Source organism: Cucurbita moschata, unplaced genomic scaffold (assembly GCF_002738365.1).
Source record: "Cucurbita moschata cultivar Rifu unplaced genomic scaffold, Cmos_1.0 Cmo_Scf00037, whole genome shotgun sequence".
Lineage (NCBI taxonomy): Eukaryota > Viridiplantae > Streptophyta > Magnoliopsida > Cucurbitales > Cucurbitaceae > Cucurbita > Cucurbita moschata.
This window is the reverse complement of record NW_019268553.1, coordinates 1,134,028-1,148,607: the sequence shown is the minus strand read 5'-3', so window position 1 is coordinate 1,148,607 and position 14,580 is coordinate 1,134,028. Positions and strand designations below refer to the sequence as shown.

At 38.6% G+C, this 14,580-nt stretch overlaps 4 protein-coding genes across 6 annotated transcripts in view; 3 read left to right on the top strand and 1 right to left on the bottom strand.

Moving 5' to 3' along the window:
• The first annotated feature begins 1,474 nt into the window (after window positions 1-1,474).
• Window positions 1,475-3,439, top strand: LOC111431819 (pentatricopeptide repeat-containing protein At1g08070, chloroplastic-like). The gene has a single exon (XM_023068521.1). The coding sequence runs from the start codon at window positions 1,475-1,477 to the stop codon at window positions 3,437-3,439; it is 1,965 nt and encodes a 654-aa protein (XP_022924289.1).
• Window positions 3,440-3,529: 90 nt separating this feature from the next.
• On the bottom strand, window positions 3,530-9,196 carry LOC111432080 (3-hydroxyisobutyryl-CoA hydrolase 1-like). Its single transcript, XM_023068880.1, has 14 exons — window positions 9,010-9,196; window positions 8,591-8,671; window positions 7,477-7,545; window positions 7,317-7,380; window positions 7,022-7,101; window positions 6,843-6,926; window positions 6,525-6,609; window positions 5,974-6,059; window positions 5,477-5,598; window positions 5,208-5,268; window positions 4,941-5,039; window positions 4,087-4,188; window positions 3,961-4,002; window positions 3,530-3,868 (listed from the first exon to the last, which is right to left on the bottom strand). The coding sequence occupies exons 1-14, from the start codon at window positions 9,046-9,048 to the stop codon at window positions 3,731-3,733; spliced, it is 1,152 nt and encodes a 383-aa protein (XP_022924648.1). The 5' UTR covers window positions 9,049-9,196; the 3' UTR covers window positions 3,530-3,730.
• A 715-nt stretch (window positions 9,197-9,911) lies between these two features.
• LOC111432084 (late embryogenesis abundant protein 6-like) lies at window positions 9,912-12,867 on the top strand. 3 transcript variants are annotated; one of them, XM_023068884.1, is made up of 4 exons: window positions 9,912-9,976; window positions 10,060-10,211; window positions 12,019-12,144; window positions 12,416-12,867. In XM_023068884.1, the coding sequence occupies exons 3-4, from the start codon at window positions 12,067-12,069 to the stop codon at window positions 12,689-12,691; spliced, it is 354 nt and encodes a 117-aa protein (XP_022924652.1). In that variant the 5' UTR covers window positions 9,912-9,976; window positions 10,060-10,211; window positions 12,019-12,066; the 3' UTR covers window positions 12,692-12,867. The 3 variants fall into 3 exon arrangements, 2 of the variants coding, with proteins under 2 accessions (XP_022924652.1, XP_022924653.1); XM_023068885.1 differs by lacking the exon at window positions 10,060-10,211 and having other exon boundaries at window positions 9,962-9,976; XR_002708601.1 differs by lacking the exons at window positions 9,912-9,976; window positions 12,019-12,144; window positions 12,416-12,867 and adding an exon at window positions 10,864-12,006 and having other exon boundaries at window positions 9,983-10,211.
• An 892-nt stretch (window positions 12,868-13,759) lies between these two features.
• Window positions 13,760-14,580, top strand: part of LOC111432082 (heavy metal-associated isoprenylated plant protein 4) — a 2,418-nt gene continuing 1,597 nt past the window's right edge. Inside the window, exon 1 of the mRNA XM_023068882.1 lies at window positions 13,760-13,861. Coding sequence (XP_022924650.1) covers window positions 13,762-13,861 — 100 coding nt within the window. The 5' untranslated portion in view covers window positions 13,760-13,761. The remainder of the gene's footprint in view (window positions 13,862-14,580) is intronic.

Below are 14,580 nucleotides of genomic sequence, written 5' to 3'. Positions count from 1 at the left end.
TTCCTTTGACAATAAGTGGCTTCATTTATTCTTTGAAACTACCATATGCCATTGGCCTTACTTAACAGAGAGGTTGGCTGTTAGTTGCAGATGGAAGAGGGAGAGACTCTTGATTTGGTCTTTTTGGGGCCAATAAGGGGAAGAAGAAAAGTCTTTCTGACGAGGTTCGGCTGAAAATTTCTTACCAAACTGTGAGTTCTGGTTGTATGACTCCCAATTCTACCTTGATGATGGAAGTTGGTTGTGAGATATTGGTTGGAGAGAGAGGAACGAATAATTTATTATAAGAGTGTAAAAACCTCTCGAGCATATGCGTTTTGAAAATCTAGAGGGGAAGCCCGAAAAGAAAAGCCCAAAGAGGACAATATCTACTAGCGTGAGTTTGGACTACTACAAATGATATTAGAGCTAAACACTGAGCGGTGAACCAACAAGGATGCTGGGCCCCAAAGAGGGGTGGACACTAAGCAGTGTGCCAGGGGAGAAGTTGGGCCTCAAAGGAGGAGGGGATGCTGGGCCCCAAAGAGGGGTGGACACCGAGCAGTGTGCCAGGGGAGAAGTTGGGCCTTAAAGGAAGAGGGTGGATTGTGAGATCTCACGTCCGTTTGAGAGGGAAACAAAACATTCTTTACAATGGAGGGAAGGCTTGAAAGGGAAACCCCAAAGCAGACAAAATTTGCTAGCAATGGGCTTAGGCTGCTACGTTAGTTTCCATACCGACTCATAACTCAAAAGCCTAGCCAACATAAACATAATTTAACAGATTAAGAGATATATTCTCAATAAAAAAAATCTTCAAAGAAAAAAGAAATTTACAATACAAATATAGTTTCGTGAAAATAAATTAAATACCGAGGTATCATATAGTTGGGCAGGGTAGGATCCTCTCATATTTATAAAATTAGTGAAGACCATTATTCAGATATTTTTTATTTTTTTTTTCAAGGAGAAATTAATATAATCTAGAACATTCAAATCAAATTAGATGACCAAATCGAAAATCACCTAACACAATAAAAACTAAAAAAGAAAATAATAATAATGACAATAAAAAAAAAATGATCAAATTATATTATCCAACTTGCATCAGTTAATGGTCGGCAATCTGTGAACCTAATCATAACATTAAATCAACAATGAGTTGAAATTTGAGTAATGAACAAGTTGGATCTCAACTCATCCATTAGTCAATTCATGCTCTCCTCTTATCTCTTCCCAGTTGAGTGGTCCAAATGGCAACCTTATCTTAGCCAACAGATTGTTAAAACCCCAAAACAAACAAAATTCAAAACCAAAACCGAAGCCAAAACAGAGCCCAATGATTTTGACCCAAAAATTATTTGTCATCAAAATCCCTTCAAACCTATCCACCACTCCAAAACCCAGTCTCAAATTCAACCAAAAACCATTTCCCCTCTTAGAGAACAGCAAAAAATGGACAGAGCTCAAAGAATTTCAGCAACTTCATGCACAAATGGTCGTTACAGGCTTCATCCACCATACCCCATCACTCAACAAGCTCATTGCCCATGTCCTCTCGATGGGCTCGCTCGGAGTCGCCTATGCTTATTCGGTTTTTACTCACACTCGAGAGTTGGATATACTTACTTGGAATACCATGTTGAGAGGCTTTGTGAATTCCGACATGCCGAGAAGGGCGCTCCGAAGTTACATTGAGATGCTTCAATGGTCAAGGATTGTTCCTGATAGATTCACATTTCCTTCTCTGCTAAAGGGTTGCGCCCTTTCATTGGAGTTCAAAGTTGGGAAGGTTCTACATGGCCAGATCGTCAAGTATAGGCTTGATTCAGACCTGTACATAGAAACCACATTGTTAAATATGTATGCCTCCTGTGGGGATTTGAACTCTGCGAGGTTCTTGTTTGAGAAAATGGGTCATAGAAACAAAGTGGTGTGGACTTCGATGATTAGTGGCTATACGAGAAACCATTGTCCTAATGAGGCTTTGGTTATGTATGAGAAAATGGTGGAAGATGGGTTTAGCCCTGATGAAGTTACAATGGTGACGCTCGTATCGGCTTCGGCTGAGTTGAAAGATTTGGGTGTTGGAATGAAGCTGCATTCTCGAATTCAGGAGATGGGTATGAAGATTTGTGCTGTTCTAGGAAGTGCTTTGGTTGATATGTATGCTAAATGTGGGGATCTAAAAACTGCAAGGCAAGTGTTTGATAATATGTCTGAGAGAAATGTATATACCTTCTCGGCTTTGATTTTTGGTTATGTCAAGAACAATAGAAGCACAGAGGCGTTGCAGTTATTCAAGGAAATGACTGGTGCCTCGAATGTGCGTCCAAATGACGTCACGACTCTAGCCGTTGTATCGGCATGTGCTCAATTGGGTGACTTAGAAACAGGAAGATGGATTCATGACTATATTACCAGGACCGAACAGGATTGTTCGGTTAGTTTGAGTAACGCGTTGATCGACATGTACTCAAAGTGTGGAGAAATAGATGCTGCCAAGAGAATCTTTGATAGCATGTCGAAAAGAGATTTGATCTCTTGGAATTCTTTGGTGAACGGTCTCGCTCTACACGGCCTCGGCAGGGAGGCTCTCACTCGGTTGCGCCTAATGCAGATGACAGACTTGCAGCCAGATGAAATAACTTTCATTGGGGTACTGACTGCCTGCAGCCACGCAGGATTAGTTCAAGAGGGCAAGAAGCTATTCCATGAAATGGAAGCATTATATGGAATAAGACCAAAGTTGGAGCATTACGGGTGCATGGTAGATCTTTTATGCAGAGCGGGACGTCTGGTCGAAGCTCGGGAATTTATCCAAGCAATGCCTTTACAGCCAAATGGTGCAATATGGGGCGCTATGCTCGGTGCTTGCAGAGTATACAACGATCTTGAGCTCGGCGAGGAATCTGTGAGATGCCTGCTAGAACTGGAACCAACAAATGATGGAGTTTACATTTTGCTATCAAACATTTATGCAAAAAGGCAAATGTGGAATGAAGTGAAAAAAGTTCGAGAATTGATGAACGAGAAAGGAATTCAGAAAACACCTGGTTACAGTTCGGTTGTCATCGATAACATCACCCATTCGTTTCTGGCTGGAGATTGTTCTCACCCGGAAATAACTGAAATATTTAAAATGCTTAGACAAGTTAGAGAGAAGCTTAAACAAGCAGGCTATGTTGCAGATATCTCAGAAGTATTACTCAACATTGATGATAATAAGAAGGAAGAATCAGTTTCTCAACATAGTGAAAAACTAGCTTTATGCTATGGCTTATTGAAATCTAAGCCAGGGAGGAAAATTGTTATCCTGAAAAACCTTAGGGTCTGCTCAGACTGTCATACTATGATAAAACTCGTCTCGAAGATTTACCGAAGGCAGATAATGGTACGAGATCGAATCCGTTTCCACCACTTCAAAGACGGCGTCTGTTCTTGCCGAGATTATTGGTGAAGCGTGTATGTACCTAAATATGGCACTGCAGAAGCTTTTCAATGGTATTTCCTTCTCTACTGTATAAATAGAAAATAGGTTTACAAGAAATAACAAAGAACAGTGTTATCATATGTAGCATGGTGTAAAATTGAAATTTTATCACGAATACTTTATTTTACATATGTTCGGTGCTCGTAGAATACGATAAATCTACTACTGATTCCTTGTTATGGAAGGCTTATTTCCGACCTAAACGACTAGCCAAGTACTAAGATATTATTTATCGAGTAAGTAGCAAACTCGGGGAACCTAGAGTTTTGAAATGGCTGAAGCAGGCAAGTTGGATCTTGCAGGGAGCTTTAGGTCTTCCCAGTCTTCATCTTCAATCCTAGAGAAGTATCTCTCAACCATAGCATCAGTGACAAGCCCCAGATTAGAGGGTTCCCACTATAAAAGAGAGCGAGAGAGAGAGATCAGAGAACGGATGTATCGATTTCTAAAAACGTACATCTGGGAATCACGAAACACTCGACGTGTACCTTTGGGTTGTGATCTTTATCCAACAATATAGCTCGACAACCCTGCATTTATGAAATGGCATCATGATCTTTAGTAATAGAAATGTCAAAGTTGTGGGGATAAACCAATCCAAGGCAGTGGAAGACCTCAACAAAATCTTTGCTGACTTCCCCTCGCAGGACATGACAAACCATTCTGTACTCACGAATGAGACACTGACCAATACCTTGAAGTCTGCCTTCTCTGATCTGTAATTTCAGAAAGGGATCATATTAAGTACATTGATGTATAATTCAAAATTTTCACGAAATTGACAGTAATTGAAAAAACTAAGACCCTGACTGAAGTCTGCAAAACAATGAGACAACAGATGCTTGTGTACGTGTGTAAAAGGAATCTCAATAACTAAAACTGTGAGATTCCACATCGGTTGGGGAGGAGAACGAAACATTTTTTATAAAGGTGTAGAAACCTCTCCGTAACAGCGTTTTAAAAACTTTGAGGGGAAACCCGAAAGGGAAAGCCCAAAGAAGACAATATATACTAGCGGTGGGCTTGGGCTATTACAAATGGTATCAGAGCCAGACATAGGGTGATGTGCCAGCGAGGAGGCTGAGCCCCAAAAGAGGTGGACACAAGGCGGTGTGCCAGCAAAGACGTTGGGTCTCAAAAGGGGTTGGATTGGGGGGTCCCACATCAATTGGAGAAGGGAACGAGTACCAGCGAGGACGTTAGGCCCCAAAGGGAGGTGGATTGTGAGATCCCACATCGGTTGGGGAGGAGAACGAAACATTTTTTATGAGGGTGTAAAAACCTCTCCCTAACAGACGCGTTTTAAAAATCTTGAGGGGAAGCCCGAAAGGGAAAGCCCAAAGAGGACAATATCTGCTAGCGGTGGGCTTAGGCTGTTACAAAAATTGTCGTTCATCAAAATTCATATCCAGAGCAGAAGTCGATCAAAGAAAGGGGCAGTTTGAAACTTATTAGGATGGTTGCACACCGATCTCAAAGAGATTTTAAGACTGGTTGGTGATGCCTTCTTCAAGGCCTGAATTGTTGAGGTGGCCCAATCATCTTTCTTTTTCAGTGCCTCCTCCTCCTACAAGAGCAAAGCATCAGATTACAATTAGCTAAATGGGACACAATCCCTCCTATAACCATTATCATAAAATATCCAATGAACTACAAGAGAAATAAGAACATAAGAGAGTTAAATCATAAAGAACGCATATGACAAGAAGATATTGTGTTATCCATATCAACTTACAAGTGCAGCTAAAATGTCTTCAACTGTTCTTCGAGAGAAGCACTTATCAATGACATCCAACCTGTGAAAACCAATCATTTGATTTTAAATTGAACTTCTAAATCTGAATTAACCCAAAAGCTTAAGTTTATAGGTTAGTGTAAATTTAACTATATTAATACTTCAACAACTACTGATAATTTCATTATATTAACACTCAGCTCAATAGAGTTTTTGATACGAAGCCTTAAAATCATCGCCCATAATTTGTGCCAAAGATAAAGTCATACCGGTGATATGCACTTTGCTCTTTAAGGATTGGTCTTTGGGTGAACTTATCAATAATTTCTGAAATGTTGCATGGCGGACTTGTATCTGCTCTGCAAAGTGCTTCCTCTAAGTCCTTCAATTTCTGGTAATGGATAGGAGTAACAAAAATGAACAACCACTTAGCCTATGAAATATGTTGTCGAAAAACTTATACAACACTAATAATTTCTTATGTGAAACTGTTCTTCATCTAAGCATGGATGTCTTTCTTTTAATTTAACATTTGAGCATCATAGAAATTTAGGAGGAGGTTGTAACGAAAGAATATGATGTTTTTTATTTAAACGTTTATTTATTTTATTTAGTCTTTTGTTGTGTCGTTTTTAAAAGTGTTTTCAAAACACGTAAGTCCATAACAGTATTTTAAGCTGAAGGTTATGTTTAATAAAAGTTTAAATGAAGTATTTCCGCGTAGCGACTTTAAATTAAGTAAATTTCGAGTCGTTAGGTAGTATACCTCTGAAACAACAAAGTGAGTAGCAAGACCACATGCAAGCATTTCAGCACCATCCAACCTCGCACCTGTTAGGCCAACATATTCACCTGCAAAAGTTTTAGCAAAATAATAAGACTTAATGCATAGAGTACCTCCAAGCACAAGTATTAGATGACAAACTGATCACGTTTCCACGTCCTTATAAAGAATGTTTCGTTCATCTCTCCAACCGATGTGGAATCTTACAATCCACCTCCCTTAGGGGTCCAGCATCCTCGCTGGCACACCGTTCCGTGTCTGGCTCTTATACCATTTGTAAGAGCTCAAGCCCACCGCTAGTAGATATTGTCCGTTTTGGCCCATTACGTATCGCCGACAGCCTCACGGTTTTAAAATGCGTTTGCTAAGGAGAGGTTCCCACATCCTTATAAAGAATGCTTCGTTCCTCTCTCCAACCGATGTGGGATCTCACATTTTGCTAGTAAATATTGTCCATGGTATATGTCAACTAATACTCAATACTAAAAAATACATATACAAACACAAGGGGTATACAGGACAATAAGTTATACCAAAAAATCCGGGGAGTCTCGACAAGTAATAAGAAGCACCAACATCTGGGAAGAGCCCTAAAGCAGTTTCAGGCATTGCAAACACCTGAAGAAAGTAAATTGTCATATTAATATATTCCCTTTCCCTAATGATTAAAACAATGGTACAGAAGTACAAGAATAGAAAGATAATTCAACATCCTCAAATTCCCAATCCGACATAATGAAAACAGCAAAACATATCTTCGAAGCATTCTACACATCTTCAATGAACTCTAAAACATGGGCATTGGATCAATAATTCAAGGACAAAAAGTTCAGAGCTTGAGTTCGGTATACCGATTTCTCCGTTGCAACACGGAATCTACCGTGTATTGAAACACCGGCCCCTCCGCCCATGACAATACCATTCAGGAGAGAAACCTTAGGAATATTCAAGCAATCACTCAAAGTTAAATTTAACAAAGTAAAAGTGATCATAGACTAAAATGAGCTGAACTTAGAGCAACCAAAATTACCTGTGGCTTGCTGAAAGTTGCCATCAAATAATTTAGGATGAACTCTTTCTGGAAGAAATAAGCACCTTTCCTCCAATCACCTAACTCACATAAACCAGGATTATGATTACCTAAATATAAATGCTTTTTCATATTATCAAGTTAACTTTTGCACACCTCTCCTAGATTAGATGACAGGCTAACTGTGAACACCATATATAAGGAGTAGGTAAAAAGATGAAATTTTTTTGATCTCGAGCGTCAATTAGACGCTCGTAATTAGTTGACACGGAGTTGTGCAATTAAAGAAACTTACCCTGTTTAAGGTCATGAACCACAGCTGACACATCACCCCCAGCACAAAATGCCCTTCCTTTCCCCTACTAACACATAGAAGATACTCGAGTAATTAAAAAATTATTCATTTCAATGTTATGTATATATATATAGCAATTCTTGATGGAGACGTGAAATACCTTGACAACCACGAGCTTCACACTGGGATCTGTATCATAGGAAACAAAGAGTTCCAATAGCCGGGAAACCTGGATTGAAAGATCAAGAAAAACACTAATTAGAACGGTATCAGGCCACAATAGGCATCAGGCTGATCAAAATTGACACCGTGACACGTAATGCTTGTAAATAATAAGATGAAGAGTCCTTGAGCACAAGAGTTTGGTGGTTATTGAATATTAATTGTTAACCTAATTTCAGCAAGGATCAGATGTTCGGAATCACGAACCCCCATAATGGTACGATATTGTCCACTTTCAGCATAAGCTCTCATGGATTTGCTTTTGATTTTCCCAAAAGGCCTCGTACCAAGGGAGATGTATTCCTTACTTATAAACCCATGAGCAACCCCTTAATTAGCCAATGTGAGACATCTCTCCTAACAATTCTCAACAATCCTCCCCTCGAACAAAGTACACTATCGAGCCTCCCCTGAGGCCTATGAAGCCCTTTAGCCGCCTCCCCTAAATCCAGGTTCGACTCCTTCTCTCTGGAGCCCTCGAACAAAGTACACCGTTTATTCGACACTTGAGACACTTTGGACTACACTTTCAAGGGTTACAACTTCTTTGTTCGACATTTGAAGATTCTATTGACATGGCTAAGTTAAGGGCATGACACTGATACCATGTTAGGAATCACGAACTTCTATAATTGTACGATATTGTCCACTTTAGCAATAGCTCTCATGGCTTTGCTTTTAATTTTCTCAAAATACCCTACACCAATAGAGATGTATTCCTTACTTATAAACTCATGATCAATCCCTTGATTAGCCGACGTAGGACACCTCTCCCAACAATTCTCAACATCATATAGTCCAGTTAATGCTAATCCATGGCGGGAAGCAACAAAGAGAACACCATGTTCGCAAACTTGAACAAAATACACGCCATTACTTGAAAATAACATTATTCTGTCTGTCTTATACATATAAACCACGCAAGAGTTCGCTACACATTGGATAGTTCAATTACGCAGCATCATCAAAAAATATATATATATATATTGCTAAATGGAAACACAACAGAAAAAGCTGCAAGTAGAACAGAAAATCACAATCGCAGGCCTCACCATTTTGAATGAAAGAGCATTCAACTGCTTAGTTCGGTTTAAAGTCAATAATCTCACAGACCGCTTCTCTTCCACTAAAACCTGTTGCAAAGAAAATTATCAGCAACATCTCAATATAAACCGTACGTTTACAGAGAGAAAATCTAAGCTAATAACCACCATGATTTCAGTATCTATAACCTTCTTTGCTTACAGTTATAGCTAACGAGCAAAGATAAACAACCGAAGTGAAAAGAACTTCATCGTGATAAATGGCTATTTGCCGATGAATAATCGCCTAATCCATAAGGAATCTCTCATCACTTAAAAAGCTAATGAAATGATAATCCTATAAAATTTCGATAAGGATCTTGCAAGCTTCAGAAAAATGGCGATGGTTTAATGTGTAAAAGCACGATAAAACGAGAGAAATTAAGAACCTGATCTTCATCAACTCCGGTAGAATTGAAGGACGCCATGCCTCGGAAATGTTCTCTTCAACGAAATGAAATCGAAAAGAGATTAGAATGTGGAAGCCAAATAGCTTTACGATTCAGCTAGCAGGCTTCAATGCTTTGTGTTTAGTCTCTGTTCATCCAAACGTGGGTATTGTGGAAGAGAGCTGCCATTAAAACTACATGTCGTTCTATGCTGTACTGAAACGACGTATAGTTTTGATCTTTTAAACGTACACGACACTAAGTCGGGAATCCGGATAAAGTTGGAGTCGCAGGGGCTGCCATCGCTACCGAAACGGCGTCGTTTAATTGTGTTGAATAATTCAACTCCTAGCGGTGTTAAAAAACAAAAATCTGAACCATAATTGTAAAAAAATAATAATAATAAAATCCAATTCAAAACCGAGAGTTAATAAATATTTTATCTTTTTTTTAAAAAAAAATGTGCTTAAAATAAATATTTAATTATTAGCCCAATTCTAAAAATAAAGAAAATATTAAAAATTTAATATTTTTAAAACAAAATAGTTTTTATAAACATTTTTTTTTTCGGATGCAAAACTTCTTTACCTCTAAATTTTCATATTTGAATTAAAAAAATATACCTAAAAATATCAATTTTGTTATTAATTCCTGAAATTTTAATTTTGTGTATAATAAATAATTGATTTATGGACATTTTCTTTTTTAAAAAAAAATTATATACCCATTTTAACACTAAATAAAATGTTTGGAATAATTTTCAATATGAACTTGATTCGGCTGTTGAGTGAGGCGTAGATACACCGACTGTCGAGAAGAGCTAGTGATCGGCAGCCATAACGACGGCGTCGGAGTGCGATTTTGGAGAGGGAGAGTTTCGGGCGTGCTGTGGAAGCTCCGAATTCGCCGGAGAAATGGTATCCGCTTCGCGCTTTTCCTCCTTGGAATAAGCTGCAGGGTCAATCAGGTCTCCATTTTTATTCTTTCACCTTCTTTAATCTCTCTGTACCATTGTCAGTGATCAATCGAGGCTGATGTTTTATCTTTTAGTGCTGGTTGCTTGCAGTTTTTTTTAACGGAATTAGGAATAGATAGTGTTCTTCTATGATGCGATTGAATACTGGAACGTAGAGCTTGATCTCAGGTTGAGTAAGGAGGAACAGTCACCTGCACTGGCAACCGTGACTGGCTCTAGATTTCAGGTCAGATCATGCAGTGCTCTTGCTCATAAATTTGGCAAGTATTTGTAGTCTGTTTTAGTATCATCTAGTTGACCTATAACAACGATTCATGCCTCCCTTGCGACATATTCACGATTCGACTGAGAATATTTGCTAAAACTGATGAAATTCTTATTTAGGATCGTCAAATAAATTACAAAGAAAATGAAAAGAGGAATAAATGGATACAAGATATTTGTCGATAATAAAAGGTCAAGTATTCCCAGACCAACATGAGTTCTTCCGGCATACATTGTCATTACTCACATATACCCAACATAGAATTGTTTGAAGCAAGGTACGCTTAACCTTGGAGTTCCTCGGATTGAGCCGCCGAAAAGAAAGGTGTACCTTGTTGGTATAAGTAGTGATTTTCGATTCTTTCCTCCTAAAAACCTTCTATTTTTCCAGAAACCTAGCTCAATGATGAGAAGCCATTGCCATTGCCATCTTCTTAGGCCAGAGATGCAATTCTTAAGATATGCTTGTCAGCCATCATTTAGAAAGGAACTGAGCAGTTTGGTTGATTAGTTGGAAGGCTTTGTTCCATTTGTCTAAAACTCTAAATGATCCTTCTTCATTCTGTCCAAAATGTTTTCACTATCTGGAGTAAGAACAATTGTGTCTGCTGCAGAAACGATATTCAAATAGACCCATAGTTGAGTTTGAGATTGCTGCTCAAGAGCAAATGAAAATAACGGAACTGCGTCTTGCAAAGCTTTTCTCGACCAAACAACAAAATACCTCTTCAACCTGGGAGAGCTTGTGAGATCCTACGTTGGTTGGAGTGGGAAACAAAGCATTTCTTGTAAGGGTGTGGAAACCTCTCCCTGGCATACGTGTTTTAAGACCTTGAAGGGAAGTGCGAAAAGGAAGGTCCAAAGAGAACAATATCGGCTAGTGGTAGGCTTGAGCTGTTACAAATGGTATCATCTGGGTGGTGTGCCGATAAGGATGGGCAGTCCAAGAAGGAAGGTCCAAAGAGAACAATATCTGATAGCGGTAGGCTTGAGCTGTTACAAATGGTATCATTCTGGGTGGTGTGTCGATAAGGATGGGCAGTCCAAGAAGGAAGGTCCAAAGAGAACAATATCCACTAGCGGTAGGCTTGAGCTGTTACAAATGGTATCATTCTGAGTGGTGTTCCCATAAGGATGGCCCCCAAGGGGTAGATTGTGAGATCTCACATTAGTCGGAGAGAAGAACGAAAATGGAAACCCGCATGCACGTTTTAAAGCCTTGAGGAAAATTTTTATAAGGTGTTGAAACCTCTCGGCATGCACGTCTTAAAGCCTTGAGGAAAATCTTTATAAGATGTTGAAACTTCTCGGCATGCACGTTTTAAAAGCCTTGAGGGAAAGCTCAAAAGTAAAAATACAAAGAGAACAATATCACAGGGAAAGCATTGGATTGGGGTCAGAGCTATCCTCCGAAGGTATCAACGGAAATTAGTTTTCTCCCTTACTCTTCCAAACTGATTCAGGATTCTCATTCAGTTACCGTTTCCTAAACATTAGGGGGAAAATGTTGTTATTGGATCTTGATTAATTATGAAATAAAAAGCCAATTAATTTCACTTCCATCTTTTTATTGCTTAAAAAATTTATCCTAATATAAACACTTTTCACTTAAGAGCCGGAGGAAATGGGCTTGAATTGAACCACAAATCTTTCCTAGAATTAATGCTCATTCTACAATTGTCAACGTAACAGCCAAGAGGGCGAATGCAAATGAACTATAAATATGGCAATGAACTTGGGTTTAATCATTACTATTCTCTCTTTTAAAGCCATTTCAAAGAAACTAGCTTCAGTTTTTACAAGTCCAAAAGACAAAGATGCAAGCAGTAAGGGACAAGCTACACGACATCACCGCCATGCGGAAGGCCAAGTCCGAGGCAAAGGCCGAAGAGAAGGTGAGCTCCCGAGAAAACACACACACATGCACAAATCTCAATAATATCGAGTTTGGTTGTATTATGGAGAATATTTTCAATCTGAATGTCAATGTCAGCTGGTTAAGGTATCTGTCAGTCTCGATTGAGAGACCGTGTAGTTAAGGTATCAACTAGTTAAGGTGTATGTCAGTCTCGATTGAGAGACCGTGTAGTTAAGGTATCTGTCAGTCTCGATTGATTAAGACATGTGTTGGTCTCGGCCGAATACAATGTTACATTCTATTGGCAGGCAGAGAAGGAGCTAGCAAAGGCAAGAGTGGAGGTGGCTCATGAGGTAAGATTGGCAAGAGAGGCTGAAGCTGCAATGAGTCTTCATGTTGCCAAAGCTGGAAAGAGGGCTGAGAAAGAAATGGCTAAGCATGCCAATGCTCACACCAATATCTTTGTGGCTCCTGGCGACGGCACCACCACCAACGTGGCCACCGCTCCAGGCGTGACTATGGTCGGAGCCCCTGGCACCGTCGACATGGCTGGACCTCATACCGTTCATAAGAAGACACTGTAACTCTTGTAACGCCATCAAAAAGCTGGTCATCTTTCATTTGCAAGTAATTACCTTTGTGTTTGATTTGTTTTTCTACAAGTTCTACCACATCTTTAGATGTTGTGTAGTATACATACAAAAGAATGTAACATTGTATTCCGAGACCGTTCATAACAAGAAATCGAAGTATTTAAAGATATTAATCTGTCACTAACTTCTGAGACTTATGAGAGTGATCCGCTGAAATTCCACATTAACTATATTTTCATTGCTATGAAGACTTTGGTATGAATCTAGAATATGTAATTGAGCTCAATTGTCTCCTTTGTAACAGCTCAAGCCTGTCGCTATATCTGTTCGCTTTGACTCGTTACATTTCGTCGTTTTTATAGTTTTAAAACGCGTCTGCTAGGTAGAAATTTTCACTCTCTTACAAATGATGTTTTGTTCTCCTCTTCAACCAACATGGAATCTCATTCACCTCGGGGGGCTAGTGTCTTCGCTGGCACACTGCCGATATCTAGCTCTAACTTCATTTGCCCAAATCCACTACTAGCAAATATTGTCTACTTTGGCCTCCTTACATATCGTCGTCAGCCTCACGATTTTAAAACGTATCTTAGCCTCACGATTTTAAAACGTATCTTAGCCTCACGACTTTAAAACGTATCTTTTAGGGAGAGGTTTCCACCCCTCTAAGGAATTCTTCATTCCCCTCTCCAACCAAAATCCACCCTCCTCGGGGCCCAATTGGTGTCTGGCTCTTCTAATACCATTTGTACTAGCAAATATTGTTGCTAGGAAAAGACTTCCATTGGTTCCCCTTTCCAACTGAGATCTCGCAGTTTCCGACTCTTAACACAAAAAAAATATTACGTGTGCTCCAATTTTCTACAAGAATGAAAAAGAGTTGATCCAATTCGGCACAACAAAGACTAATTTGGGATGAAAATGAAAGAGATTTGAAGCAAGCAGATGACCAACCATCAGCAAATCTCACCAAAACGATGTCGTGTGGAAAAGAAAAACCAGAAGGATTCAAACTTAATTCATCCGTTATAAATCCTTGTTCATAAGCTTGTTGTCCAAAAATGGGAGAGAAAGCTGAAGCCATTACTGCCATTTACAAAGTAAACCTTCATTGCCAACAATGTTGGAGAGAGATCAAAAGGCCTCTTGCTAGAACACAAGGTAAAGTTCACTATTTTCTTCATGGGTTTCAAATTTCTTTGGTTTTTTCGTTCATTTTCTTGCCAACCAAACACAATTATGTTCGATGATGAAAGTCCCACCTCAGCTAATTTAGAGAATGATCATGGATTTATAACCAAATAATACTATCTCTATTAGTACGAGGTTTTCTCGAAATGATCATGGATTTATAATCAAATAATACTATCTCTATTGGTACGAGGCCTTTTGAGGAGCACAAAGTAAAACTATGAGAGCTTATGCTCAAAGTGGACAATATCATACCATTATAAATAGTCGTGTTTACAAAAATAAAAATAAAATAAAAAGACATTTTTTTGTTCATCTCCAAAAAAACGATCCCCACTCCTCTCTCCACTTTGATCGATCTACTCCGATATGGAACAACTCATTCATGTTAAAAATAAAAAAATAAATTATTATTAAATTACAAGTTTAGTCCCTAAACTTTTTTTTTTCTTTTTTTAAACTGCTTCAACTAAGGCTCATGAACTTAATGTCTTATAAGTCTCTGAACTCTAAAAATATATAATTTGTAAACTATCAATTTTTTAAAATATATTGGATAGATCAAACGCCTATTAACCACAAAATTGAAAGTTCAATAATCTATTCGACGTTTTTTAAAGTTCAAGAATCAAATAGACAAAAAAAAAAAAAAAAAAAAAAAAAAAAAAAAAAAAAAAAAAAAAAAAAAA

Excerpts from the sequence above, each read along its gene's own strand:
- LOC111431819 (XM_023068521.1), top strand. The coding sequence starts at position 1,475 with ATGGTCGTTACAGGCTTCATCCACCATACCCCATCACTCAACAAGCTC.
- LOC111432080 (XM_023068880.1), bottom strand. The coding sequence starts at position 9,048 with ATGGCGTCCTTCAATTCTACCGGAGTTGATGAAGATCAG. Across the intron at positions 6,927-7,021 it reads CAACTTTCAGCAAGCCACAG|GTTTCTCTCCTGAATGGTAT; the intron begins GTAATTTTGGTT and ends AATATTCCTAAG. Across the intron at positions 6,610-6,842 it reads GTGTTGCAACGGAGAAATCG|GTGTTTGCAATGCCTGAAAC; the intron begins GTATACCGAACT and ends TACTTTCTTCAG.
- LOC111432084 (XM_023068884.1), top strand. The coding sequence starts at position 12,067 with ATGCAAGCAGTAAGGGACAAGCTACACGACATCACCGCCATGCGGAAG. Across the intron at positions 12,145-12,415 it reads AGGCAAAGGCCGAAGAGAAG|GCAGAGAAGGAGCTAGCAAA; the intron begins GTGAGCTCCCGA and ends TTCTATTGGCAG.